Raw genomic sequence first — 26,069 nt, 5'->3', positions numbered from 1 at the left:
AGAGGCTCTAGTTCCTAAAGTAATAACAGTTTGATCATATTGAATCAAATTATTTTTTTTATTATAATTATCCAAGTTCTGAGATACCTCAAATTTGTGTCAATGGCTGATGCGGTCACAGCAGCCTCCACGATTGGGGGGCAAAAAAAGTGAAGTAAAAACACTTCTCCCCTCACCCTCTTTGGTGTGCCAGCAAAGCTAGCCCTAAATATGAGTAAAGAATACAGATTTTCCTGACATGATCAGTTTTCCAAAAACTCATGCTGCCAATTGTCCCTGGTGGTGTTATCAGTGAAATGCTAACAGATCAGCTGCATGGTTATTTGCTGTTGTACTGTACCCTTTATTGAAGTGAAGTGAATTGTATGGTAGTTCCCAGAATTGTTCTTTTCACCCTTTTTGAAAATTGGAATTACATTTGCTCTTCTTCAGTCCTCTGGTACCACTCCTGGTCTTAGTGATTTGTGAAAATGATAGCTATTAGCCCTGCAATTTCCTGGCTGCTTCTCTTGGGTCCCTCAAATCAAAAAGCAAATCAGAGAGGTCAGGTGATTTGAAATTTTTCATATGTTCAGGTATATTTTTAGGAATCTGTTATCTATTATTAGACCAAATTTACTATAATAATCTATTAGAGAGACAAGGTGGGTGAGGTGATATCTTTTATTGGACCAACTTCTTTTGGTGAAAGAGACAGAAGTTGGTCCAATAAGATGTTACCTCACCCACTTTGTTTCTCTATTATACTGGGACCGACACAGCTACGACAACACTGCATATTATAATCTGTGACATTCTATTCTATATGGTCTTCTCATTCTGTTGTGTGAAACTCTGACCCCAGAGAACCCCTCTAGGGCCTAGGACAATTGGTTCTCAAAAAAATTGGTCCAGGGCTTCCCCTGCCTATTAGGAAGTAATTATTCCAATCACTTGTATTTCTCCCTCCTATTTATCAGCTTCCTTGTGACCACCTGACATTATGGGCTCCTCGTCCTCTTAGCTAACCAAGCCTGTTGTGCTACATGAGGGGACATGTGTCCATATACTGTCTATCTGAGACAACACCTGATCTCAGACCTCTTCTTGCCCACTGCCTGCATGTGGATGTACTTTAGCTGTGCCTAGACTGAAGTACTCCAATTTTCCTAGATGTTCTCTTTTCTCATCTGCAATCAGCTGTTTCTACCAGCTATCAATCCACGGCTTAATCTCTTAATTCCAGTGATCCTCTCACAGACACCATCATACCACCCTCTAAAATCCCTCACGCTCACCCAGTGCCTGAAAATGATTTGAAATGGTCATTTCATGTGTTTCCCTGCTAGCTGTACCTTTATTCTTAAAACCTCCCCACTCACTGTTCCATCAGCTTCACCTGCCTCACTCCCACTAACCTCCTCTTACAGTATCTACTACACAATCCAGCATCAAACCTCCATCACCACTGATCCTCAGAACACTTATTATGCAACTCACCACTCTGCCCCCTTCCTCTGCTGAGTCTCTGAAAGAGATCAGCACCATCAGTGAGTTTACATATAGTAGAAAGATGATGATGATGATGAGCGATTCATCAAGGTAAAACAGGGTGCAAATCTTCCAATCTAGTTCAGCTACAGAAAAAATTCAAATCCCAACTCTCAGACATCCTGTGAGAGTTTGGGCAAGTTGCTTAACCTCTTCCTCAGTTTCCCCATCTGTCAAACAAGGTCATCTACTTATCTACCTCATAGGAAATTTGTGAGAGTCAGTTCATTAATATTTGTCAATAACTTTGAAATCCTCATATGAAAAGCACAAAAAAGTGCCAGGTGTTACAATTATAGTATTATTACAGTCATTAACCTCATCACCTCCTTTACATGGACTATACAGAAAAGCACACATAAAAGAATGTTTCTTAAACCCATAGAGTTTGTGAAAAGTATAAACTTCCAGTGTATTACAAGATCCAATACAATAGAAACATGAGCTGTTACAGAAATAAACTTGTTTTAAAAGGTACGTGCTCTGTGTACCGAACACAAACATTTATCCAAAACCCTCTGAGCTGAATTCCTGCTAACGGAGGTGTGGAGAGAGAGACAAGCCCATTTGTGTGCACTCGGGTTATGCATTGAAAAGGCTGCTTTTCTCCTGTCCCCAGTAGCTATGCACCAAGATTAAGGTATGAGCTGATTCATCTGCATTTTCTAATGTGTTGAAAGCCCAGCCAAGCACAGTGACTGGCCCTAAGGGAAGGAGAAAGAAAGCAGAATGCGGATCTAGAGTCTACCTGGAATTTATCTCATTTTGTGTGGGCCAAAGAAACTATTTTATTACAGTAGAATTGCCTCATAGGCGTTGGCCGGAAGATGAATGTTGTTGTGTGTAGCCAGTAATCTCACCCATCTTTCAGCATTTCTACCTATCTTACTAACTAAATGAAGGGAAATGCTATTGCACCATGCACAAAGCAACGTCTGACTTCAGCAGGGGCTTGACATCCTCAAAGGGTAAAAGTTCTCTTTCAAACCTTCCCCATAAGGCCCAAAGCCCCCATCTCTGCATTTCTTCCTTGCGGGTTAGTCACTGATCTGTGCAGTGCCTGCAGCTCTGCTTCTTAGGAACTTGGTTCAAGAGTTTTACCTTTGTCTCCAGCCTTTCAATTCTTCTCTCTCTTGAATTTTAAAAAATGACAATTCTGAGAACTTCTGACTGGTGTTCGACAAAGCGGCCATCCCTAGTGTTTTCTCAGTGGCACACTCACTCATCTTGACACAACCTCAGGCAAGGTGTTGGCTCTGTGCAGGGCTCATATAATGCAAGAGGAGAAGTTTCTAGCTGTAGTTCAACCCAGAGAAGTAACTGAAACTTCTGGGTACATAAAGTGCTCTGCACTCAAGTGAGCCAGTTATTGCTACTCCATAGCATTAAAAAAACCAACTGTTCCTTACAGCAGAAGAAGAGGAGGAGGAGCCTGAAATGCCTGTCGGCCCTCGGCCACGCCCAATGTCTGAACTGCACCTCAAAGAGAAGGCTGTGCCCATGCCAGATGCCAGTGCTTTTTTCATCTTCAGCCCTACCAACAGGTACTTGAGAAGTTACTGTGCTGCAGTGTTCCAACCATGAAAGGCAGGTCAGGTCTCCTGTTTGTATTGAACCCCCAAGAACATGCTGTGCGGCGCTTCCTGGCTTCAGTGACCCAGTCAGTCCTGCAGAACCCCCTGCTTGGAATCCCAGGTGGAAAGCTCTGGGATCTCTATGCAGTATCGCTGCCTAAGGGGAGTTCAGGGCACCTAGAAAGTTGGTCGGAGAGGCAGATCATGAATACTTTGTATAAAGGGGTGTCACCCTCCTCTTACAAGCCCCTCCCCCCCAGTTGAGTGTGTGCATGCCTGCAGTTTTTCTCAATTTCCTCCATTCACAGTGCCCCCTGTCAGCTGCTGTGCTCATCAGGTGGGTCTTCCGTGACTCAGCCCTCCGGCTGAGTCACACACAGGCCTGTGTGAAACTAAACAAAACAAATCCCTTTCGGGGTATACTGTCCAATCAGGCCTATCTCAAAGCACTCAGTAATGTACTGCAGCTCTTCCCAGCTCAGTCCTTTAACAGTCCAACAGTGCCCATCACGGTACCCTCAGTTAGTCATATCTCTGCAGCCCTCCACAGGCTCAGTCCTCAGTCTGACCAACAGAGTCTATCTCAGTACCCTAGTTGGCCAGCTTACGTGCGAAGGTTCCTGCTCTGGGATGGAGCAGCGCCCCCTGGAGACTCTTCATCTGTCGTTTAGTCCTCTGACCCTGGCTCTCCAGCTGGGTCAGTCTCAGTTTAGCCCACTTCCTGCCCCAGAGGGAACAGGATGCTGAAAAGTGGATAGAGGAGGGGAGCTCATGGCTCCACAGAGCAGGGCTGGCCTGTTGGGGGCAGCATTCAGCACCAGCACAATCTCTCTGGTGTCCATCCTGGGGAGGTGTGGGTACTCACTGCCCCCTACATAGGGCTGTGGTGCTCTGAGCCACATTCTAGCACTCAGGAGATCAGTACCAGTCCGACCAGCACAGGGGCTCTGGGGTGACCTCCACCAAAGTTGAAAAGAAACCTGGGCACTAGAAATAAAATACATAAAATAGGGGGTCTGGAGAAGTTGAGGAATTGGTATGGCATCTACAGCCTTTCATCTGTTCATCACCAGTTCAGATCATTTGTGATCAACAGGCTCTGAAGAGCATTACCATTTGAAGGCTGCTTGGTGGCCAGTCATGTGTAGAATATGTTGGTGATCTGACTGCCTCCTGAGACCACAAACCTATTTTATATAGATGGCTGTAAAGCCATCAAATGCCAATGATTGCCAGTCATTAGGGACCTGCTCCCATTGAAATCAATGACAAAACTCTCATTGATTTCAGTAAGAGTAAGATTTGGCCCCCTGGGTTGAGTTGGTGAATTAGTGAGGAAAAGCTACTTGTATCATGAACAGTTCCCTCAAGTCCTCTCTTCTCTGCCCTATTCCCTTTTAGTTGGAAATGTCAGTAATTGCATCCATCGGTATTCTTCCATTTACATTAAAAAATATCCTCCTCACACTCTGGGACAGTGCTAGGACTTTGGAATCTAATTAACAGATGGGTTTCCTGATGTACCATATTGATGCACAAATAACATAAGTGCAAAAACCAGGTCCATCTGGCACCAGGAGTACATGTGATGCTTTCTTTGGGTGGGGGTGCTTAGTTATGTCAGACACACATAACTAAAGACATGTGGCATGATTGTGCCAAGCCCTGCATGGGTGTGCAAAGGGGAAAGGGCACAAGGAACCTCATCTCTCTTGTGCCCCAGTGCAGGGGTCCTTGTGCGCTCCTGAGTATAGTACCATGTGAGGCTAGTGCCATTGGTGGCACTAGCTTCTCCAAAGGGAGTGGGAGACTATGGCTGTCACAGAAGGGAATGCATGCTGCGTCCTTCCAAGGATGTATCAGTAAGCATGCTTGCCTGATGCACAAGGCGTCCCAGAACTTCCATGGGGTCATTGTGTAGGAGTGCAGTCCCAACATGAGGCTGTCATAAAGGGTGTGCGAGTGTATATAGCAGGCAGTGGGGTAGCGGCAGTCAGGACTCTTGGATTCTAATTCTAGCTCTGCCGCTGACTCACTGCGATTTCTTGGGCAAGCAATGTAACCTCTGCACCTATCTGGAAAGTTGATCTAATAGGGGTTGGGGGTGTTATAAACCAAAAAGGGACCGAAATAAGAAAATGATGCTTTAGTCCTCATTCTTTGTAAAGTGCTCTGAGATCTTTGGGTGGAGGGAGTTACGGAGGTGCATAGTAAACTGGGGAAGGGCACTTTTCCATTTGACTGGAGTCTGTTTTATTTCTTGCCTGCTAGGTTCCTGCTAAGGGTAAGAATTGCTTTGTATTAGGCTGAGCTTCAGCAAAGAGACACCACCTGGCATGATATTATGCCCCTAGAAGCCCCAACTTGCGCCTGATTTCCTGTTATTGTCTGAGGCAAGGGTATGAGTGGAGCTCTTCTAGCACCTCTCCAGAGAAATTCCAGTTCCATTTCGGGGTCTGTGGTAAATGAAAAACATGTATGGAAAAGAAGCGAAAAGAACCTCTGAAGATTCTTCTTAACTGGGTTTCTATCTCGTTTAGTTCCCTTTAATTGAGGCCAAGTGGTGTAATTTCAGGATGAACCAACAGGAGGTCATTTATTTTAGAACACAACTAAATCTGAATAGGGACCCAAACATTTGTAAACAGAAAGGCTGCCATCCTCTCTTTCCTTCATTGAAGCACCAAGGGCCCAGTCCTGCAAGATGTTAAGCATCTCCTGTGGCTCCCTTGTGTGGCTCAATGGGAGCTGAGGACACTCAGCACTTTGCAGGATCAGGTACAACTACCTGGCCTAGCTTTTTCCCCCACTCCTGGGTCAGAGGGACTTATGCAGAACACTCTTACAGGTACAGACCCAGCAGCAAAGGTGGAGGAGTCCCACCCCTTAGCTCTCTCTGCAGCTGGTTCTGATGGATAAGGTTGTGTCTTTCCTCTCTCTTGCAGGTTTCGTCTCCACTGCCATCGAATCGTTAATGATAACATTTTCACCAACCTGATCCTCTTTTTCATCTTGCTCAGCAGCATCTCCCTGGCAGCTGAGGACCCTGTCAAACACTACTCCTTTAGGAACCAAGTATGCCTCCCATCCTTCCTCCTTCCCTCACAACATGTTAAGAGTGTGATTCAATCAGATCATGAATCCATGCCAGAATAAACTAATGGCAGTGCAGAGAGGGCTGTATCGAAGACTTCTGGGGCTGGCTTGAGTAGGCCAAGGGAAATCAATGGGCTTGCACAGAAGGCAAGCCAGGGTAGAATTTGGCCTCAGATCAATATCAGAAACATCTGCTGGGGAAAGAGGGCAAGAGCAAAGGGAGACAAGATGTTTTCTATGGGGATTTTGGGTAGGACAGGTTATAATAAAACTAGGATCTAGAAACGTATGTTGGATTTCAAATAATCCTTCATTTTTCAAGCCCTTTTAGAACTTCAGTTCCCTTGCCATGTGCCTGCCTTTCACTTGAGAAACTCAGGGCTTAATTCTGACCTTCCTTATACTGGCATAAATCAGAAGTAACTCTCTTCAGGTCAGTGCAATCACACTGCTGGAAACCCAGGACTACTGAGATTAGAATGGGCCATCGGTATTTGAGTGCAGACTGTAAAGCTATAATCAAACTGGAGATAACCCCCGATAAGTGTTAAATGCCTCTACTGACCAGGCTGTGGGGGTCATTCAGCCCAGAAATGCATTCTAATCTACCTTTCTAAAAGCTCTTATTAGCCCTCGTAGATGTTCACTGCTCTCCTGAGTTTGCTTCGGTTATTCTGGGTTGGCACAGAACCCAGAAAAGTCAGCAGTTGTGTGTGAGACAACTTTTTGGAGCTTTTCCAGTCTAGTTCTGAAAGAGCTTGGAAGACTTTGACAGTAGCTAAATGTTTTGTAAAGCTTGTTAAAGCTTAATTTAATGCTGAATGTTCAACTGTCCCTCAAAAACACACACACGCACAACACAAAGTCTGGTTAGTGGAGGCATAGTACATGTTCCTGGGTTTATCTCAGCTTTTATCATAGTTTTGCATTTCACCTTTAAGGAGAGCACTGAACAATATAATCTGACCTATGTGATTGATTACCCACTGGTGCATTGCTGAATGTACTTACTATGGAGGCCTAAATGCATGTCAGCTCTGCAATTGACATACCTGGGGCAGTATTTCCACAGAAGCTCTAGTAGGAAGCTGTAGCTAAAGGGGATCCAACAGTTACTACTGGATGAAGAGCTGGAGGTTTGGGGCAAAATCTTGTCTTGCATACTTGAACCCAGTAATGTTATATGAAAATCTCTGCTTAATTTTTGCAGGTACAAGTGTTTAAAATGCATCATGTAAGGGGACACTGGCAAGATGTTAGGGTTGCAAAAGTGACCTGCCTTTACAGTATGACAGTAAGATTGTACCCTGCCCTGCACAGGGTGACATTACAAGCAGCCTAACTCCCTTTCTGCATCCACACAGGGACAACGCAGTCTGGTCCATACACTATCCTGTGCACCAGGACTCTACAGGGCTATTGCCGCTGTTGGCAACTCTCCAAAGTGGGCAAAGGAGAGTGGGGAGACCCTGTCTCTGCACTGGCCAGTGGAATGGACCATACTTGCCATCCTAGGGTGGAGCAGTGGCTGTGTTCTCCCTGTGTTCCCAAGGGCTTGTGCCCTCAATGCACAAAAGAAATTTGGTGCCTAATTCCCAATTTTGGGACCACTGCAATGCACAAAACTCCTGCTGAACCATGGAGGGGCCTAAACTCACTCGGGACCTAAGTTTTTGCATTAAAACTTCTCTACGCACCCAAATTTCTGCTTCTGAGTATGTGCACTGCTGCCTCCCTCTATGGTATCTGGGCGCCTTTCTCCCACCTAAGCCCTAAAGCAATTTACAAATGGTAGGACAGGCATTCGGCTGCCTACGTCATGTGCAGGGCCCAATCCAATAGGCATCCCCCTCTGGTAAATTCCTACAAAACAGCCAGGAGGCAGGGGAGGACTAGGACCTCCCTCATATGACTTTTTGAGACAGACAGAGAGCATACAAGCACAAGAGTGACCTGATAGCCCAGAGGTTAGAGCACTCACATGGGAGACCCAGGATCCAGTCTCCCTGCTCCAGTGATTCATTAGTTACCCAGAGTTCAACAGGAGAGACTGAGAAGCCCCACATCAGAATATCCGAGAGCCCAATAGTTAGAGCACTCACCTAAGAGGCAGCAGATCCCTGTTAAGATCCCTTTTCCCCCTCAGGCAGTCCATCTCCCTGCCACTGAAAGATTATATGTTTACTATTTCTTTGTCCAGTCCAGCTTTACATTTGCCAAGTGATGAGGCTTCTACCACTTCCCATGGCAGACTATTAAATGTAAAGTTTAATCAAACTAGCAAAACAGTAAGCCAAAGAGAAGACATTCACAATCTGCACTGCTAATAATGCAGTTGAAAGAAAAGGTTTGGGGGACTGCAGGAGATTTGACTGTGACATGGATATTCTCCTTCATCTCAAATATATAGGGTCAAATTCTGGTCCTATTGAAGTCAATGGCAAAACTCCTATAGCTTTAATGGGACCCAGGTTGATCCATAGTAAGATAACCGTGTTACCTGCTTTGGATGTCACTTTACACCTCGGGATCTGCCATTCTCTCTTGTATCACTCTAGACAAAAAGCTATGATTATGTTTAATTTGCAAATTTATATATTTGTTATTCCCCCAATTCATGACAAGTCAGCATAGAGAAAAAAAGAGCAATAGCTGCCCCTGAACAGCAATTTGAAGCCTTTTTTCCCTCCACTGTAAAGGACACAGAAAAACTTGAATGGAAGTTAATAAAAAGAAATCGCATGTTTTCCACTGAGACACCAGATATCCTTGTATTCTCCATTTGGAAATGTCTTTGGGAAACCCTTGAATTCTTTATAAAATTTAATTAAATTAAAAAAATATTATTTTGCCTCCGAAGCCACATGGGATTGTAACTCTCAGCAAAGATTTCATTAATATGCTGCCTGTATCCTGTACCAAGAACTTCATTGTATTCAACAGGATGTTCTTACCAAACCATTTCCCATCTATTCCTTCCTGCCCTCCTATTAAAAGACTTGTGCATTTTGATTTTGAATGGTGATTTCTCATTCCAGTGATCACTCACTGATCTACCCCTCCACCCCTATTCCCTTTTGTTTTACAGATTCTCTTTTATTTTGATATAGTTTTTACTGTCATTTTCACCATTGAAATTGCTCTGAAGGTAAAGTCCCCATCTTCTCTACCATTATTATCTGTCACTTATAAGCCTACTAGTTCTCTGCCACTATCTGTTGCTAACACACACGCCTGTTTGTATTGGGTCACGCTCAGTACCACTAACCCGATTGTGCTTATTTTTCAGATCCTAGGCAATGCAGACTATGTCTTCACTAGTATCTTTACATTAGAAATTATTCTTAAGGTAACCAATCTGAGCAATACACTTCTCTCTCTCTCTCTCTCTCTCTGTCTTTGTATCACTTTAAATCCCATTGTTATCTCCACAGACAGGATTTTCTTTTGTTTTTTAGCTTATTGGTAGTTGTCTATGCTTCTAAACAGATCTTTTGGCCAATGTTGATATTCAAATGACATTTGCTATTTAGGACCAGTGTCAGCATGATGCTGCATTGGGGAGTCAATATGAAGGGATGATTCTTTCAGGAAATATTAGACAGGGACAAGAAAAGGGCAAACAGGCCAGAAATTTACCCCAACAGTTGCCAATCGTTTCAGGACAACAGTACATGTGTACCATACTAAGAACCATGAGCATGCAAGCTTCTCACATGTGGAACTCACACTGCAGAACGGCACTGTGTGAACCAATGCCCTTCCTCCCTCACACAGTTTGGCGTGTCAAAACCCAAAGTGAAGCTCTGAGTTTTACACTGTCATGAGATTGGAGTTTGGAGCAGTCAGAAGTCCCTTGTGGCTTAATGGGAGATAAATAGCAGATTGCCACAGGGGCCCAGCACAGAAGCTCATTGTTAAGGTCTGGAGGAGGAGTCTAGAATACCAGTCACTAAAGAATGAAGGCCCATAACTGGGACGGGTACTGGTCGGTGGAAATCTCTGATCCAGAGAGTGAAACTGCCTGGCTAAAATACCCCCTTCTGATTTTCAGGGGAACACCCTGGCCACAAGGAAATGGAACAGGAGAATAGTTTGGCAATGAAGAAAATAAAAATCTGTTGCCTTTGTCTTAACTCTCCTTTTCCCAAAAACTAATATTTTAAATAACAGTAATCAAGCAATGTCCTGGCTCTCTAGATGCAGGGTTCAGTTGACAGCTTGCTTTTTACTCAATGAACTGGTTTTAAGCGCTAGTGGATGGCAGCATTCTCCTTGGAGCTGCTGAGATCTCATAATTCAGACAGCTAATACAATATCCAAATGAACACTGGAAGGGCAGGATGCTCCCTGAATGTTAGGAACTGGGCTTCTGTTTGGTTTCAAAGCACCAAAACCACAGTGCTGTCCAGAGAGGCTCACACTTTTTGTTGTGCTGCTACGTACAGTGTGTGTGCCCATTAAATCTAACACCCACCAAAAAAAAAAAAAACACGTTAAAAAGGAAAACAGCTCAGCAGCAACATTAAATATAAGTTTAGTACAAGCTTTAGCTCTCTGTACAAGGGCACCTTCAAGCCATTTGACTTTATGGTAGTATACCACTAATGGCCCAGTCCTGCTCCCACTGATATGAATGGCAAAGCTCTCATTGACTTCAGTGGGAGTGGGATCAGGTCCCAACCTTTTATCTAACAAATCCACTAGCAGAGTGGTCTGCTTTCCCCTGGAGGAGTGAACCTTCTAGTAACTATATCTGGGATTCAATCCTGGTCCCATTGAAGTCAATGACTAAACTCTTGTTAAATTCAGTGGAACCAGAATTTCAACCCTGGGCTTTTTCCAGGTGTAACTGATAGGAGAGCAGGGACTGAGCACAGGGTTAGGAGTCAGGAAATCCTGAGTTCTAATCCTGTCTCTGCTAGTGTCCTGTAGCTTGACCTCAAGACAAGTCACTTAATCTCTCAGGGCCTGTTTCTCCACTGTCTTGCATCTTGTGCAGTCTTTTACATGAGTACCAAGTAGGTGTAAAGAGTTGCCTTGATTGGACCAGCACAAATGACTGTACAAATCTCAAGACAGTGGAGAATTTGTAATTTGGGGCTGATAACACTTCCCTTCCTCACAGTGTTGTGATAACCGTTAATTAATTAATGTCTGTACAATGTTTTGAACATATAAAGTGCTGTATAAGCAAAGACTATAATTCTTTAAATCGTTTAAAATGGTATTGCAGTTGCTTTGGTCAGTGCCACAGGTGGAAAGCAGACACTGGATTATACACTCTTTAAGTAGCTTCCCTGAATATAGTGAAATCTTCCAACAGGCAGTAAAGAACCACTGTTCCTACAGTACTGAAACCCAGCAGAGCTTCCCATCCTGATTTCAATGGTGTCTTCTTTCTTTCAAGATTGCCATACAAAATACAAGCAGTAAAGGGCATCTTTACCACTTTTGTCATGGCAAGAACCCTCCCTTTCCCCAGTCAAATGTGTTCATAAGTATAAATTCTAAATTGAGGCCAGAGTTTATACTTCCTTCCCTTCTGAGTCCTGTCTGACTGATTGATTGGTAGGCAGTTCCTAATGTCGTGGATGTTTGGTGAATAAAGTCATGCGCTATATCATGCTGTCTTCAGCGCTCCTTTGACTGGAATTGCCCGGTAGCCAGGGCTGGAAACTGCTAGGAAGTACACTATCTGGACTAATAGCAGGAACCAGAGGACCCATATAAGGTTGTGTATCCTTCACAATCCAACTGGACTTAGCCTCCGATTGTTCTTCTCCTGCTTTGAGCAGCCTGGTTAAAGCTAATCATTTTTAGAAACCGCAATGCTAGTCTCATCTAGTTGTGTTTTGAGATGGGTCTTGCCCATAAAATTCAAATCAGGGTCTGAACTTTCCCAAAAAGATGCTCCCTTTCTGTGGGACAGAGGGAATTCTAAGGCTCCAGAACTGTATTTATTGACAGTGTAAAAAGAGAGAGGTCTGAACCTAAACTCCAGGTCTAAAAACTTCTGGACTTCCCAAAGTTCAGAGGCTTTTAGGCCTGGAGTTTTGTTCAGACCCATCTGTATTTACACTCAATAAATACAGTTCCAAAGATGGAAAATTCCACCTGCCCCACAGAAAGGGAACATTTTTTCACAGAATCTCGTTGTTATTCAATAAAATACACCTTCTGGGGCAGGGAATCCCTCATATAGGAAGTGGAATTTTAATGTTCCAAGAGTGGAAGGTGCTCCTGCTGACTGTTCTTCCTAGTACAGAAGCTTTAGTCACATTGTCCCATGGAATCTTTCCTTAGGATTTGTGAGAAAGGAACAGAGGAAAGAGAGGGGAAATATACAAGCTTCATTTCTTGAACAAAATTACAGGGACCAAACTGGGGCTGAACTTGAGGGAAAGCAAGTAGAGAGGACACAGGATTGAGTTTCTGAATCTAGGGAATGAACCAAATCAAAAGGGAATTCTGCCTACCGTTTCAGCCCTGGCCTAAATCATAAAATCCCCAAGTGATTCAGTTGTTGTTCTTGCTCAGAGGGAGGAGGTCTCAGCTGTCCACTCCAGATGGTATTGCCCAGGAAAATATCCCAAGAAACAGTCCCTTTTTATGTAATATTTTTATTCAGCCTAGTCCTGGAACCTTTATAAAATGCAGGCATCTTAGTCATAAGTGCCTTGCCATTAAAGATAAAGGGGAAGGCATTTGGTTGCAACGAGTTGTTTTTGCAAATATTCACTGTGTTGCTTTGCTATTTCTAAGTGAACTTTATGTTCTCTGTATGCTCTTAATTCCAAGGAAGAATTACTGTTGGCCCCAAATGAGCACCCTCTCCCCAGATGGCTGGACACTGGCTTGAAACTTTTCCTCATATATTCTCATGATAGTTATTTTACCCTCTCTCCCACTTCATTTTCTTTCCACTGGGACCCATCCTGTCCACTGGGGTTTTGAGGTAAAATGATAGGGCAATATTTTTAATGCAGCATTCTTAATATATACACCTTGAGCATAACAAGTTGGACTTGGTCTGAGAGATGGTCCCTGAATAGCTGCTAATGGCAAAGTTTGCTTGTGTTTCCATGTGCCTCCCCGCAGATGACTGCATATGGAGCTTTCCTCCACAAGGGCTCTTTCTGCAGGAACTACTTCAACATCCTAGACTTGCTGGTGGTCAGTGTGTCTCTCATCTCCTTTGGGATCCAGTGAGTGAGCCATTCTTGACTGAGATAATCCACTGGTCTGTTGGGAGGGCGGGAGGGGGAGGGGAGGTACTAGATGGATTTTGTTGGCTTGTCTGTACAAGTTTTTATTTATTTTTTACACTCCCCTGAACAACAACAGTCTTCTTAAAGCCTCAGAATTGTTTTGCAGACTTGTTCAGGAAGTGGCTCATACTAGCAAGGCTCAATACGAATTGGGTCATGCTGTCTGTCGGTAATGACCTGGAGCGGGAGATATCGGAGATAGCAAATGAAAGAGAAGAGCGTAGTCCATCGGTTAAGATAAGGAACTGGGAGTCATGAAACTCTCGGGCTCTCACAGTGTTACTTCAGGAGAGTATTTATACCGCCATGTGATTCAGTTACCTCTTCTGTAAAATGGGGTAATATAGATCTACTTCACAGAGGTGTTCTTCCTTAAGGAATGCTTGCAAGGCACTTTGAGAGCCTAGGGAGAAAGCTGCAATAAAATTACAAAATTATTGTTGTTGTTGTTATTACCCAAGCACTCCTTCCATAAACCTTACCAAGCGTATGGAACCACTTGGTTCTGTTAGAACTGTCTGCCTCACACAGAAGATCTGAGGATAAAGCCAGGGTAATTCCTACATAACAAGAACCCAGCTGATCCCAAAGCAACTTTACCTTGTTCCTATTATGCGAATAACTGCTTCCTTAGGGCCTGATCCAAAGCCCATTGAAGTCAGCAGAAACATTCCCTTTGACTTCAGTGGGTTTTCTATCAGCTCTTAATAACTGTTCAATGCTCATTTTGGCCATTATCCCCAGCCCTTGAAGAGCTTGTTCAGGCTCTTCATATGCTAGCAAAAGGAGAATGTTCCCGAAAGCTGTAGACGGGGGCCTGACACCGTACAACTGCAGGAGGGATTCTTCATCGGGGCTCACTCCTGCATGGTGCTGACTGAGCCCTCTGCCCTAGATGTAGCAAAGCACTCATCCACATGCTTAAAGTTAAGCATGTGAGTAGCCCCACTGAATTCAAGAGGACTATTCATCTGCTAAAAGTTCAGTACATGCTTAAGTGTTTTGCTGGATCAGAACCCAAATGCTCAGCACCTTGCCAAGTCAAGCCCAAGGTTGGATGAGGAACCTTTAAATTCATGAGACACCAAGAATTAACTGATGTGCTCCTTTCTTCTTTTAGCACGTCAGCGCTGTGCTTCTTTGTGCCCTTATCTTAAAATGTCTTGCGATGATTGCATCTTGGCACCGTTTGCCATTGCACGTCTGTCATGTATTTGGCAGCTTGTCCTGTTCGAGAGAGCCCTCCCTGTGTTCTGATCGTTTTGTGAATACAATGGAGATGGCTAACGCTAGAGGGATGTACCCTCTGATCAAGAGGCAGGGCTCACCTGGACATTTCAGTAGGGCAGCTTCCCATCCTATCTCAGGGCTTTCTGAAGTGCTTCCTAAAAGCTCCTTCCTTTCACAGAAAGTTCTGAAACATGGCTAAAATTACATTTTACAAAACTAGATGTATTCTGAGGAGAGTATCTACCATTCTTGATGTCTTTGAATTATATATTTATTCACATCAAGGACTGTGTTTGAATGAAATGATTTGTAAGGAACTTGCTTGTGTGTGTGCGCATGCCTGCCCTCTAGTATACTAAATCACATTATGATAATCTGTGTCATAAACCCTATACTGCCAACAGCTAGTGGAGATTCTCCTTTAGCCAAAATTGTAGTAGCCTATGCCTTTGAAGCAGAAAGTACCGAGTTCTACCCCTGTTGCCACCTTGATGCTTTCAGTGGCATGGCATGCAGCAAAGGGATGACTCTGAAGTGTTGGGCGGCCTTGGATTTCTTACAGTATTTACAAATGGGAAAGAGTGGGTGAACTGTCCCCTCAGGTAGGTCACTTCCTATTGTTACCGTAAAAGCTGATGTACTGCTACTCTCTTCCAGGTCCAGTGCAATCAACGTAGTGAAGATCTTACGTGTCCTGCGAGTGCTCAGACCACTGAGGGCCATCAACAGAGCCAAGGGACTAAAGGTTAGAGAAATCCTGATCCCCACAAGTAGTTCTCAAGGCTAGAAACCCAGGTTACTTCAGTCAAGAAGTATCAGCCTTTTAACACCGCTTGAGTAGTGTTTAAAGGGTTACTGACAAGGTTGGAGGGCCTAATGCACTAGCTTTGGGTTGGTTTGCAGATAGGTGGGCTGTGCTTCTTGCCTCCTCTCTATCAGCCAGGTCCCTTCACCTGACCAGGAAGGGTATTCATATAGATGAGGATCCTGCTGCTCTCTGAGCCGAGTTCTGGTCTTTTCTACACTTTTCTGCCTGCTCACAAGACTACAGCTCACAGTCCAGGGAGTCTTTTCTTCCTGTCCTGAGACACCACTTTATGGAGCTTGTAACCTGGGATTCTTATATTTTTGCTGAAGCTTTGGGCTTCTCCAATAGCGACAGCAGATCAGGATGGTTCCTCCAGTTACTCTTGCCCCATCTTTCCTTTGCAGCACGTGGTCCAGTGCGTATTTGTAGCCATCAGAACCATCGGAAACATTGTGATTGTCACCACTTTGCTGCAGTTCATGTTTGCCTGCATTGGAGTTCAGTTGTTCAAGGTAAAACCATTGGGTCCATTCATTCATCCATCCCACTGAATCATCTTCTCTGGTGGCCAGGGGGAGAAACGTAATGTGGTGAAGTGTAGGGGAAAGGGGAAATGGAGCTTTGCATGGAGCAGAAACCATCCTCACTACTGTCAGATAGGAGTCCTGGGTTAAGCAGTAATCCCCCAGGCTCCCATTAGCCAAGTTCCGAAGACACGAGACCAGGCATGTCGCAAAGGTGACTCATTAAACCTCAGGTCATGAGAACCAGGAGCAGCACTTTGCCACCCTCTCCCAGAAGTTTGTGGCATAACATCAATAGCAGTGGGGCTTTTCTCGGGGAATGTCCACATCCATGTCTTGTACAACTGAAGGGACTCCAGATGAACGCTGAACGTTCCTTCTGTCCTCTCCCTTTGGTTTCTCCTTTTATACCCCACCCTCCTGACACCAGTTGTTACTCAGCTCTTCATGGAGGCACATAGTCAGTTAAGCAAAGAGAAAGTGCAGTCTCCTTGCTACACTGATCAACCATAATGAAGGGAGACTTCACTCCTCTTCTCTCATTCTCCCCTAGGGCAAACTGTATAGCTGCAGCGATAGCTCCAAGCAAACAGAAGCAGAATGCAGGTGAGTCCGGCCTTTCCCAGGCAGCTGCATTTCTCAGCTCCGCTCTAACTGGGTCTAAGTTGAGAACTGAAAATCTCTCTTGTTTTCCTTCTGCCGTCCAACAACAGGGGGCATTATATTTCGTACAAAGATGGAGAGGTCACCCAGCCAATCATCCAGTCCCGCAATTGGGAGAACAGCAAGTTCAACTTTGACAACGTCTTGACTGCCATGATGGCACTCTTCACTGTTTCAACCTTTGAGGGCTGGCCAGAGTGAGTGCACAGCTGATCTGGGGGACAAAAGGCTTGGTGATGGGGAGCAGTGCAACTTCCCCATTCATTTCTAAGGGAAAATCAAAATCTAACCATTAATCTTCCCTCGTCTAAATTTTCATGCAGTGTTGCTTAACAGCTGCCACACCCCAGCCCAGAGGTGGCTGCGTTTCAGAGGTGGGTGAAGTGATTCCTATAATATCCCTTATCATCCACTCAGCAGAGTTATGAGTGGCTTAATTAGTGTTTGTAAAGTGTTTTGATATCTTTAAAGGAAGGCGATAGGAAAGTGCAGAGGAGAAGTCGTAGCAGCATTAGTATTTCTGTATATGAAGATTGTAAACTCCTTGGTGCCAGGCCTATTGCCCCTTTCACCCTTTCAGCTCTCAGCAAATACTGATGAGTAGTAGAAGCAATATTAATATTTTGATTACTACTGATTAATATTAACATTATTATTCTTTCAACCAAGTGAAAGCAATTGTTCCCATTTTGACTGTTCCAGTTAGATGCCCAGTACTAAATGCTTGGTATTGTAGAATACTATGTGTATAATAGCTCCCTGCCATGCCATACTTTATCTGTGCTGTGAACTGCATGTGAGGCACATTATCAATAGTTATGGAGAATGGTGAGTTTTCTCACGGGTCCACCCCACCAGTGCCAGGCTGGTGTGAAATGCGACAGCACAGGCCTGTCCATGCTGGTGAGACACGAGATGTCTCACAGTGCCGTCCTGTGTGTGCCAGGGGGGCCTGGCATCTCTCTCAGTACCATTCCATCAGGGTGACTCAGGCATGAGCTGTCTCATGGCCCTACCCTGTCCTAGCCAGGCTCAAGAGCTTTCTTTTGTTGGTGCCAGCATGACGTCAAATAGTTTAAAGTGCCAAGATCATGCTTCCTTTCAGAACGCCTGTGAACAGCATCAAACTAGGACCAAGTTCCCAACAAATTGGACTGTTCCTTCTTTATCTGCACTATGTTAAATGAAGGGGCACATCTTCTATTTTAATCTTTTAAAAGATTAAACTACAGATAGCCCTGAACCCACAGCAGAGTTGAACAGATAAATTAAGATCTAGATCTGAACTTTCACAAAAGTTTGGGAGTCAGATCAGGAGGTTGAGTGTGTGTCTTGTCCCTGTATAAAACTAAATCCTTTTTCAATATTAATAAAATGAGAAGAAAATAGCTAAAACTTAGACTCCCACCATCTTACTTACATAGCCCAGTGGGGTGTTGAGAGACAATTATGTTGGAAATTTTCTAAGTGTCTGCATTGGGTTTCTCTTCACCTTTAGGCTGCTGTACAAATCCATTGATTCTCACATGGAGGACGTGGGACCCATCTATAACCACAGGGTGGAGATCTCCATTTTCTTCATTATCTATATCATCATCATTGCTTTCTTCATGATGAACATCTTCGTTGGTTTCGTCATTGTCACGTTTCAGGAACAAGGAGAGCAGGAATACAAGAACTGTGAGCTGGACAAGAACCAGGTAACTTATGGCTGCATAATGCAACCAAAGGCATGAAATACTAGCCAAAGGAAATGCACAAGGGCTAAAATAGCCAGAGTGGAACACAGAGGGCTATCAAACGGATAAAGGACTATGCTGTCTCTATTTGTCATCATTCAAGAACCAGGTAAAATAATTTCTTCTTAAAGGCCCATAGATAGAGCCAAATTCTGCTGTAACACCCGTGCAACCACACTGACTTCATTGAGGTTGCATGAGTGTAATTGAGGGCAGAATTTGGCCCACAGGAAGTACAGATGGAGGTTCCAGTAAGTAGAATGTATTTATTTAGATTGTGATCTAAAAGAAATTACATACCAAAAACAATTGTCATGGAAATATATTAATTTTTTATACATGAGGCAACCCACCTACCTTATTTTTTTAATCTCTCCTTTCTCTTTAATAGCGCCAATGTGTTGAGTATGCCCTGAAGGCCCGCCCCCTGCGGAGGTACATCCCTAAGAACCAGTACCAATACAAAGTGTGGTATGTGGTGAACTCCACCTATTTTGAGTACCTGATGTTTGTTCTCATCCTGCTGAACACCATCTGCCTGGCTATGCAGGTAAGTCAGAGATCAGAAAGCACCATAGGTGTGTGGGTGGGCAGCCCTTCAGCTGGGAGGATATGGGAGTCTGGCAGGGCTTTAAGTTGCTCCCCAGCCTATAACTCCCCTGGGGTGAGAAGGAAAAGACCTGACTCTCTTTTGTTAAAGACATTGGGCCAAATTCATTCCTGGTGAAACACCACTGAAACCATGAATCTGGCTCTCCTCTTCTTTCCAAGAGAGCACCAATAACTTAATTCTGTTTATCCTCAATTTAAAAAAAAATAGCAAAGTCACAGTCCAATTAAATGGTAATCCAAAGAACAAATGAATTCACAAGCCACAGACAGAATCCTCTGAGAAGTAGAGGTGGGCCTGAACCAACACCGCAGATATAAATACCCCTATAACTCCAGGGTGGGCCAACACCCAGATCACCCTTTTCCCAATTGGAAAGAGAGGACAAATATCTGGGGAAGAAAAGAAAGAGGGGGGTGGGAATGGAAGGGAAAAAATCACTAGCATCATCTTTAGTCTGTGGTCTGTTCTTGCATTGCTGAATGAAGACTAGGACGTTTGAGTTCACCATGAGAACACACCAAATACCACATTGATGGCCACATATTCAAAGGGGCTTCATCCCAGTCTTCTACATCATGGGTGCAGTTTTAGGTTTTGCACCTATGCTATTTCACAACAAAGTTATTGCCCAGTGTGTCAGCTCCACATTGTGTGCAAAATTACATTTGCTCATGCAGGTCAGGTAATTAGGTCCTTATATTTGCAGAGGATGCATTTGAAAACTCAGCCAGGGGGTTCAAATTCTATCCTGGGATGTGTATTTATGGCAATGAGAGTCAGGCACATACAATTAAGGGCAGAATTTGTCTCAAAGGATGAAGTGTTGTAGCAGAACTGCAGCCTATTAGGACTACTTCCTTTCCTTCCTGGAGACTTGCTGTGTTCAAAAGCAAAGCTTCTGGAAGCAATGCCAGACAAGGAAACTAATTAGTGATATAGTGAGAGGTATAGTACTGTCATGGATCAGAAACCAACTAAGAGACAGAAAACAAAGATCAGGAATAAATGGTCAATTGTCAGTGGCTATGTCTACACTTATAGTTGTGTATAGAGTACATACATTACACACCTCCCTAGCTTGGGTAGAAATAGCAGTGTAGACAGTGAGGCACTGCTTAGGTGAGTAGAGTAAAGACATGCCAGAACCTTAGGATATATACCCTACCCAGCTCTCGACACCCCCAAGCAGTGCCTCCCACATCTATGTTGCTATTTTTAGCATTGTTGGCAGAGCCTTTCCCTGCTGCCTACGCACAACTACTTGTAGCCTTTCACTGCCACGTGTAGCTACACACCATAGTGTGGATGCAGACTAGTTTTCATAGAATTGTAGGGCTGGACGGGACCTTGAAAGGTCATCAAGTCCAGCCCTCTGCACTGAGGCAGGACCAAGTAAATCTAGACCATCCCCCTAACAGATGTGTGTCCAACCTGTTCTTCAAAATCTCCAATGATGGAGATTCCACAATCCTGCTTGGAAGCCTATTCCAGAACTTAACTACCCTTACAGTGAGAAAGTTTTTTCTCATATCTAACCTAAATCTCCCTTGCTGCAGATTAAGCCCATTACTACTTGTCCTACTTTCAGTGGACACGGAGAACAACTGATCACAGTCCTTTTTATAACAGCCCTTAACAATTTGAAGATTGTTATCAGGACCTCCCTCAGTCTTCTTTTCTCAAGACTAAACATGCCCAGTTTTTTCACCTTTCCTCCTAGGTCAGGTTTTCTAAGCCTTCTATCATTTTTGTTGCTCTCCTCTGGACTCTCTCCAGTTTGTCCACATCTTTTCTAAAGTGTGGTGCCCAGAAGTGGACACAGTACTCAGGTGAGGCCTCACCAGTGTCAAGTAGAGTGGGATAATTACCTCTCATGTCTTACCTACATGTATTAACTCCTGTTAATACATCCCAGAATGATATTAACCTTTTCTGCAACTGCATCATATTGTTGATTCTCGTTCAATTTATAATCCACTATAACCCCCATATTGTTTTCAGAAATACTACTGCCTACCCAGTTATTCCCCATTTTATAGTTGTGCATTTGCTTTTTCCTTCCTAAGTGAAGTACATTGCACTTGTCTTTATTGAATTTCATCTTGTTGATTTCAGATCAATTCTCCAAATTCTCAAGGTCATTTTGAATTCTAATCCCATCCTCCAAAGCCCTTGCAACCCTTTCCATCTTGGTGTCATCTGCAGACTTTATAAACATACTCTCCACTCCATTATCCAAGTTATTAATGAAAATATTGACTAGTAGCGGACCCAGGACTGACCCCTGTGGAACCGCACTAGATACACCCTCCCAATTTGACAGCAAACTATTGATAACTACTCTTTGAGTACTATTTTTCAACCAGTTTTGCACCCACCCTATAGCAATTTCATCTAGACCAGGGGTCGGCAACCTACGGCACGTGTGCCAAAGGTGGCACGCGAGCTGATTTTTGATGGCACGCGGCGGCAGGCTGAGTGTCTCAGCCCGCCGCCGCTCTGGAGTTTCCGCCGCCGGCTCCTGCCAGCGAGGGTCCCGCTGCCGGCCTGGGTGAAGGAACCCCAGGCTGGCAGTGGGCTGAGACCCCGACTGGCAGGAGCCAGCGGCCGAAACCCCAGAGTGGGGGCGGGCTGAGACACTCAACCCGCCGCCGCTCTGGGGTTCCTGCTGCTGGCCCCTTGCCAGCCGGGGTCCCCGCCGCTGGTCCCACTCCCCTTGCTTCCAGTTGGAGTTCCAGCGCAGGCCCCCTGCCAGACAGGGTCCAGGCCTCCAGCCTTGCTCAGCCCTACCAACCGCCAGCTCCACTCACCTCAGCTGCTGATCTGGGGTTCCAGCCGCTGACCTCCTGCCAGCCGGTTAACAACGGATCCCTCAGAAGCCTGTGTGCAGCTTAACGTATCCCAATACCTGCCAGACATTGGAAAACTCAGCACGGAAAAGCAAGGGCAAGGATCACACTCAACTGATAAGATCTGCATTTTAATTTAATTTTAAATAAAGCTTCTGAAACATTTTGAAAACCTTGTTTACTTTACATATAACAGTAGTTTGGTTATATAGTATATAGACTTATAGAGAGACCTTCTAAAAAACGTTAAAATGTATTACTGGCACGCGAAGCCTTAAACTAGAGTGTATAAATGAAGACTCGGCACACCACTTCTGAAAGGTTGCCGGCCCCTGATCTAGACCCTAGTTTGCCTATGAGAATGTCATGTGGGACTGTGACAAAAGCCTTACTAAAATGTTCACTGTAGTGTGTAGCTACACATGCTGCCTCCAGTGTAGACAAGACCAGTCTGATACCCCCAGGTTCCATACTAGGACCATCGTTGCTTAATATGTTTATCAACTACATACACACAAAATCAACATTAAAAGAACACTATTAAGGTTGCAAAGTCAAGCACTCTGTATTAGGAAGTAGCAGAATTAAGGTTGTCTGTTCAACCTTAATTGGGCCCCCCCTGTGCGTATGCATTATGATTAAGGCTGTTTTAGTCACGGGTATTTTTAATAAAAGTCATGGACAGGTCACAGGCAGTAAACAAAAATTCACAGTCCGTGACCTGTCTATGACTTTTACTAAATACCCCTAGCTAAAACTTGAGCAGGGGGACAGGCATGCTCTGGGGACGGGCGGTCCAGGGGCGCAGCGGGTGCTGGGTAAGGTGGCCTGGGACCCCGCTGGTGCTGGGGGGGGCTGGCAGGGGCTCCCTACCCAGCTCCGTGTTAACCTGCAGCTCCGAGGAGGGGCCGGGGGCTCCATGCACTGCTCCCGGCACAAGCCCTGATTGCGTAACTCCCATTGGCCGGGAACCGCAGCCAATGGGAGCTGCAGGGGTGGAGCCTGTGGTGGCGGGGTTTGTAAGGGCGAGCAGTGCACGGAGCCCCCTGGCCCCTCCTCCGCCTAGGAGCTGCAGGACCATGCCAGGGGGAGCTGGGGAGCCCCCCACCCCAAGGTAAGCACCCCCCGCACTTCCCTGCCCCTAGCCCTGAGCCCCCTCCCACACACCCAAACTGCTGCTGCTGGCCGCTGCAGAAGTCACGGAGGTCACAGAAAATCACGGAATCTGTGACTTCCGAGACCGCCGTGACAGACTTGCAGCCTTAATTATGATACAGTCTTTAGTTAGATGATCACATGTGATTTTTTTTCCACAGGCTCCCAGGCTCCAAGTGCTAGTCTCCCTCCCCAGTCGCCTCATCAAATCTCAGTCTCCACACCCGCTCCCCAGTTGTCTTCCCCTGTCTCCCTCTCCCTAGAGCCTAGCTCCTTATCCCAGTCCTTTTGCCTAGCCAGTCCAAGTTCCTCCCCTACACCACAGCTCCTTGTTAGATCTCTCTCCCTGCTGCACTGTTCCCACCTCCCATACTTGTTCCTAGTCCCATTCTCTTTATCCAACCAGTCCCAGTTTCTCTCCTCGCCTCCAGTCCCAGGCTCACCAGAATCCTTGTCCCAGTTTATTCCTTTTTCTCCCCTCTGATCTGGCTTCCCTGTGCATTCGAATCAGACAGTTTCCTCCTCCATGCTGCCTGTGTGCCAGCAGGATCACTGAGTGCACAGAACAGACAGACTCCCTCCTCTCAGCACAGTCCCCACCCCAACCCAGAGGGGCTGGGAGCAGCAGTCACACAGGGGTTATGTCTACACAGCAACTAGACTCCCGTGGCTGGCCCATGTCAGCCAACTCGGGCTCACAGGGCTTGGGCTGTGGGGCTGTTGTATTGCTGTCAGGGCCGGCTCCAGCTTTTTTGCCGCCCCAAGCAGCGAAGCGGGAAAAAAAACAAAAAACAAAAAAAAAGATAAAGCCGCGATCGGTGACACTTCGGCGGCAGCTCAACTGCACCGCTTCATTCTTCGGCAGCAATTCAGCGGCGGGTCCTTCGCTCCGAGAGGGACTGAGGGACCCGCTGACGAATTGCCTCCGAAGACCCGGACATGCCGCCCCTTTCCATTGGCCGCCCCAAGCACTTGCTTCCTTCGCTGGTGCCTGGAGCCAGACCTGATTGCTGTGTAGACTTCCAAGCTCGAGTTGGAGCCTGGGCTCTAGGACACTGTGGGATGAGAGGGTCCCAGAGCTCAGGCTCCAGTCCAAGCCCAGAAGTCTGTGGGATGAGAGGGTCCCAGAGCAATGAAAGAGCCCCATAGCCATGGGTTTTTCTTTGCTGTGTAGACATAACCAGAGTCCAGCTTCACTCCCCCGCCCTCCCCAGCCCTGAGTTGGAGCATGCTTAGTTGCTCTGTTTGGATGGTGCATGAACAGTCTGGTCAGCACTAGATGACGAAGAGATGGAGCATCTTAACTAAGGATGAAATCTTTGACATTCTAGCTGCTAAAAGTCAAAGAAGTCTCTACTGAGCATGTGCAAACTGCAATTTTTCAAAGACTTATAACTTGGCCAAATTTGGGCAGATTTTCACAGACACACCAAAAGGCACATCTTTGATAAAAGCCAAACACAGACACACCCCTCTCCCCCCCCCCCCCAAAAATTGCAAGTCCCTTCCCCAAAGCATGGAGAGATACTAGAGCTTTTCAAAGAAAAGATCACCAAAAATTTTTTAAATGGGTAGAACAGCATATTTTTCTCTAGCCTTGGTCTCAGACGAGCTGAACTGTTTTGGGCTAAAAAAATTCCAAATAATTCAGCCTGAGCCAGATGCCCAGCATGGAAAGTTTCAGCCCAAATGGTTAAAGTTTAGCCCAGTCTTATAAGCAACTGAAAACGGTCTTATAATGGGATGTGTCAGGCAACCTTAGCAATGGGCAGCACTACTAGCCCTACCTATAATGATCTGGTCAAGAGGATGAACAGTGAGATGGAAAATTTTGCAGTAGACACATTATGTGGGTTATTGAAGACTAGAGAAGATTGGGAGTAACTTCATAGGATCCTAATAAAGCTAAGTGAATGGGCAACATGATTTCAGATATAATTCATAGTTGACAAATGCAAGGTAATGCACATTAGAAAGAATAATTTGAACTACTCATGTAGATTGTTGGATTCTGAATTAACTGTAATTACTCAGGAGCAAGACTTGGCATCGTTGTGGACAGTTTAATGAAACCTCTGTGAAGTATGCAGCAGCAATCAAAAAAGTAAACAAGATGTTAGGAAAAACTGGGATAGGAAATAATATTGCAAATGTAATTATGCCCTTACGTAAATCAATAATGCATCTTCTACTGGAATACTGTGTTCAGTTCTGCTAACCCCCATCTCAAAAAAAGAAGATATCCAGAGACAGATGACAGAAATTATTAGGTGCGTGGAAATACTTGCATGTGAGGACAGATTGTTGAGATTGAGACTGATTGCTATAGAGAGGGGACATGCTAGAGGGATGCACAATAATGAATGGTCTTGAGAAGGTAAACGGGGTGCTTCTATTTACACTTCCTCATAATACAAGAACAAGGGCACATTTAATGAAACTGAAATGCAACAAATTTAAAACTGATCAAAGGAAATACTCTTTTTAGCCAACATATCATTTACCTTGGAATTCACAAGGTGTCATTGGAACAAAGAGGTAAGTAAGGTTAAAAAATGATTGGCTCCATAAGTACATTAGATAGGAATTAAAAAATTAGGAATATAAACCCTCATGCTTCATAGCATAAGCCAACCGTTAACATGTGGAGCCACAATTTAGTAAAGCATATGAACATATCCTTAAATCCATCCCTAGTCAGCAAACATTTAAGTACATGCGTGTTTTGTTGAACTGGGACCAGAGTTAAGAGGAACCTTCCTGTTTGAGCAGGTTCTTTCATAATGGCCTATTATGCCATTTCTGTCAAGTTCCTGTGAAGCTTCTGATATTAGCAATTGTCAGGAACAGACTACTAGACCATATGTACTGCTGGGTTAGTCTAGTATGACAATTCCTGTGTTACAATCACAAACTAATCCTAAAGAGATCCACATCCAGTCTTGCTCGACCATGAAGGAAAGTTATTGCTGTGAATGAATTTAAGGAGAGGGGAGTCATAAACCTGAAAAAATATG

The 26,069-nt window shown here is 44.8% G+C and overlaps 1 protein-coding gene across 2 annotated transcripts in view; it reads left to right on the top strand.

Moving 5' to 3' along the window:
* Positions 1–26,069, top strand: part of CACNA1C (calcium voltage-gated channel subunit alpha1 C) — a 594,404-nt gene that overhangs the window by 475,807 nt on the left and 92,528 nt on the right. The window contains exons 18-27 of one of the 2 annotated variants that reach the window (XM_024210494.2): positions 2,942–3,074; positions 6,050–6,179; positions 9,490–9,549; positions 13,302–13,408; positions 15,359–15,446; positions 15,914–16,021; positions 16,587–16,639; positions 16,747–16,893; positions 18,195–18,396; positions 18,827–18,985. In XM_024210494.2, the coding sequence (XP_024066262.1) occupies positions 2,942–3,074; positions 6,050–6,179; positions 9,490–9,549; positions 13,302–13,408; positions 15,359–15,446; positions 15,914–16,021; positions 16,587–16,639; positions 16,747–16,893; positions 18,195–18,396; positions 18,827–18,985 (1,187 nt within the window). Of the gene's footprint in view, positions 1–2,941; positions 3,075–6,049; positions 6,180–9,288; positions 9,349–9,489; positions 9,550–13,301; positions 13,409–15,358; positions 15,447–15,913; positions 16,022–16,586; positions 16,640–16,746; positions 16,894–18,194; positions 18,397–18,826; positions 18,986–26,069 lie in introns of both variants that reach the window. The other variant, XM_024210493.2, reaches the window with a different exon arrangement.

Source organism: Terrapene carolina, unplaced genomic scaffold (genome assembly GCF_002925995.2).
Source record: "Terrapene carolina triunguis isolate 2854851 unplaced genomic scaffold, T_m_triunguis-2.0 Scaffold190, whole genome shotgun sequence".
Classification (NCBI taxonomy): domain Eukaryota; kingdom Metazoa; phylum Chordata; order Testudines; family Emydidae; genus Terrapene; species Terrapene triunguis.
Note: the sequence above shows the minus strand (reverse complement) of the source record. Positions and strands in the feature narration are given on the sequence as shown.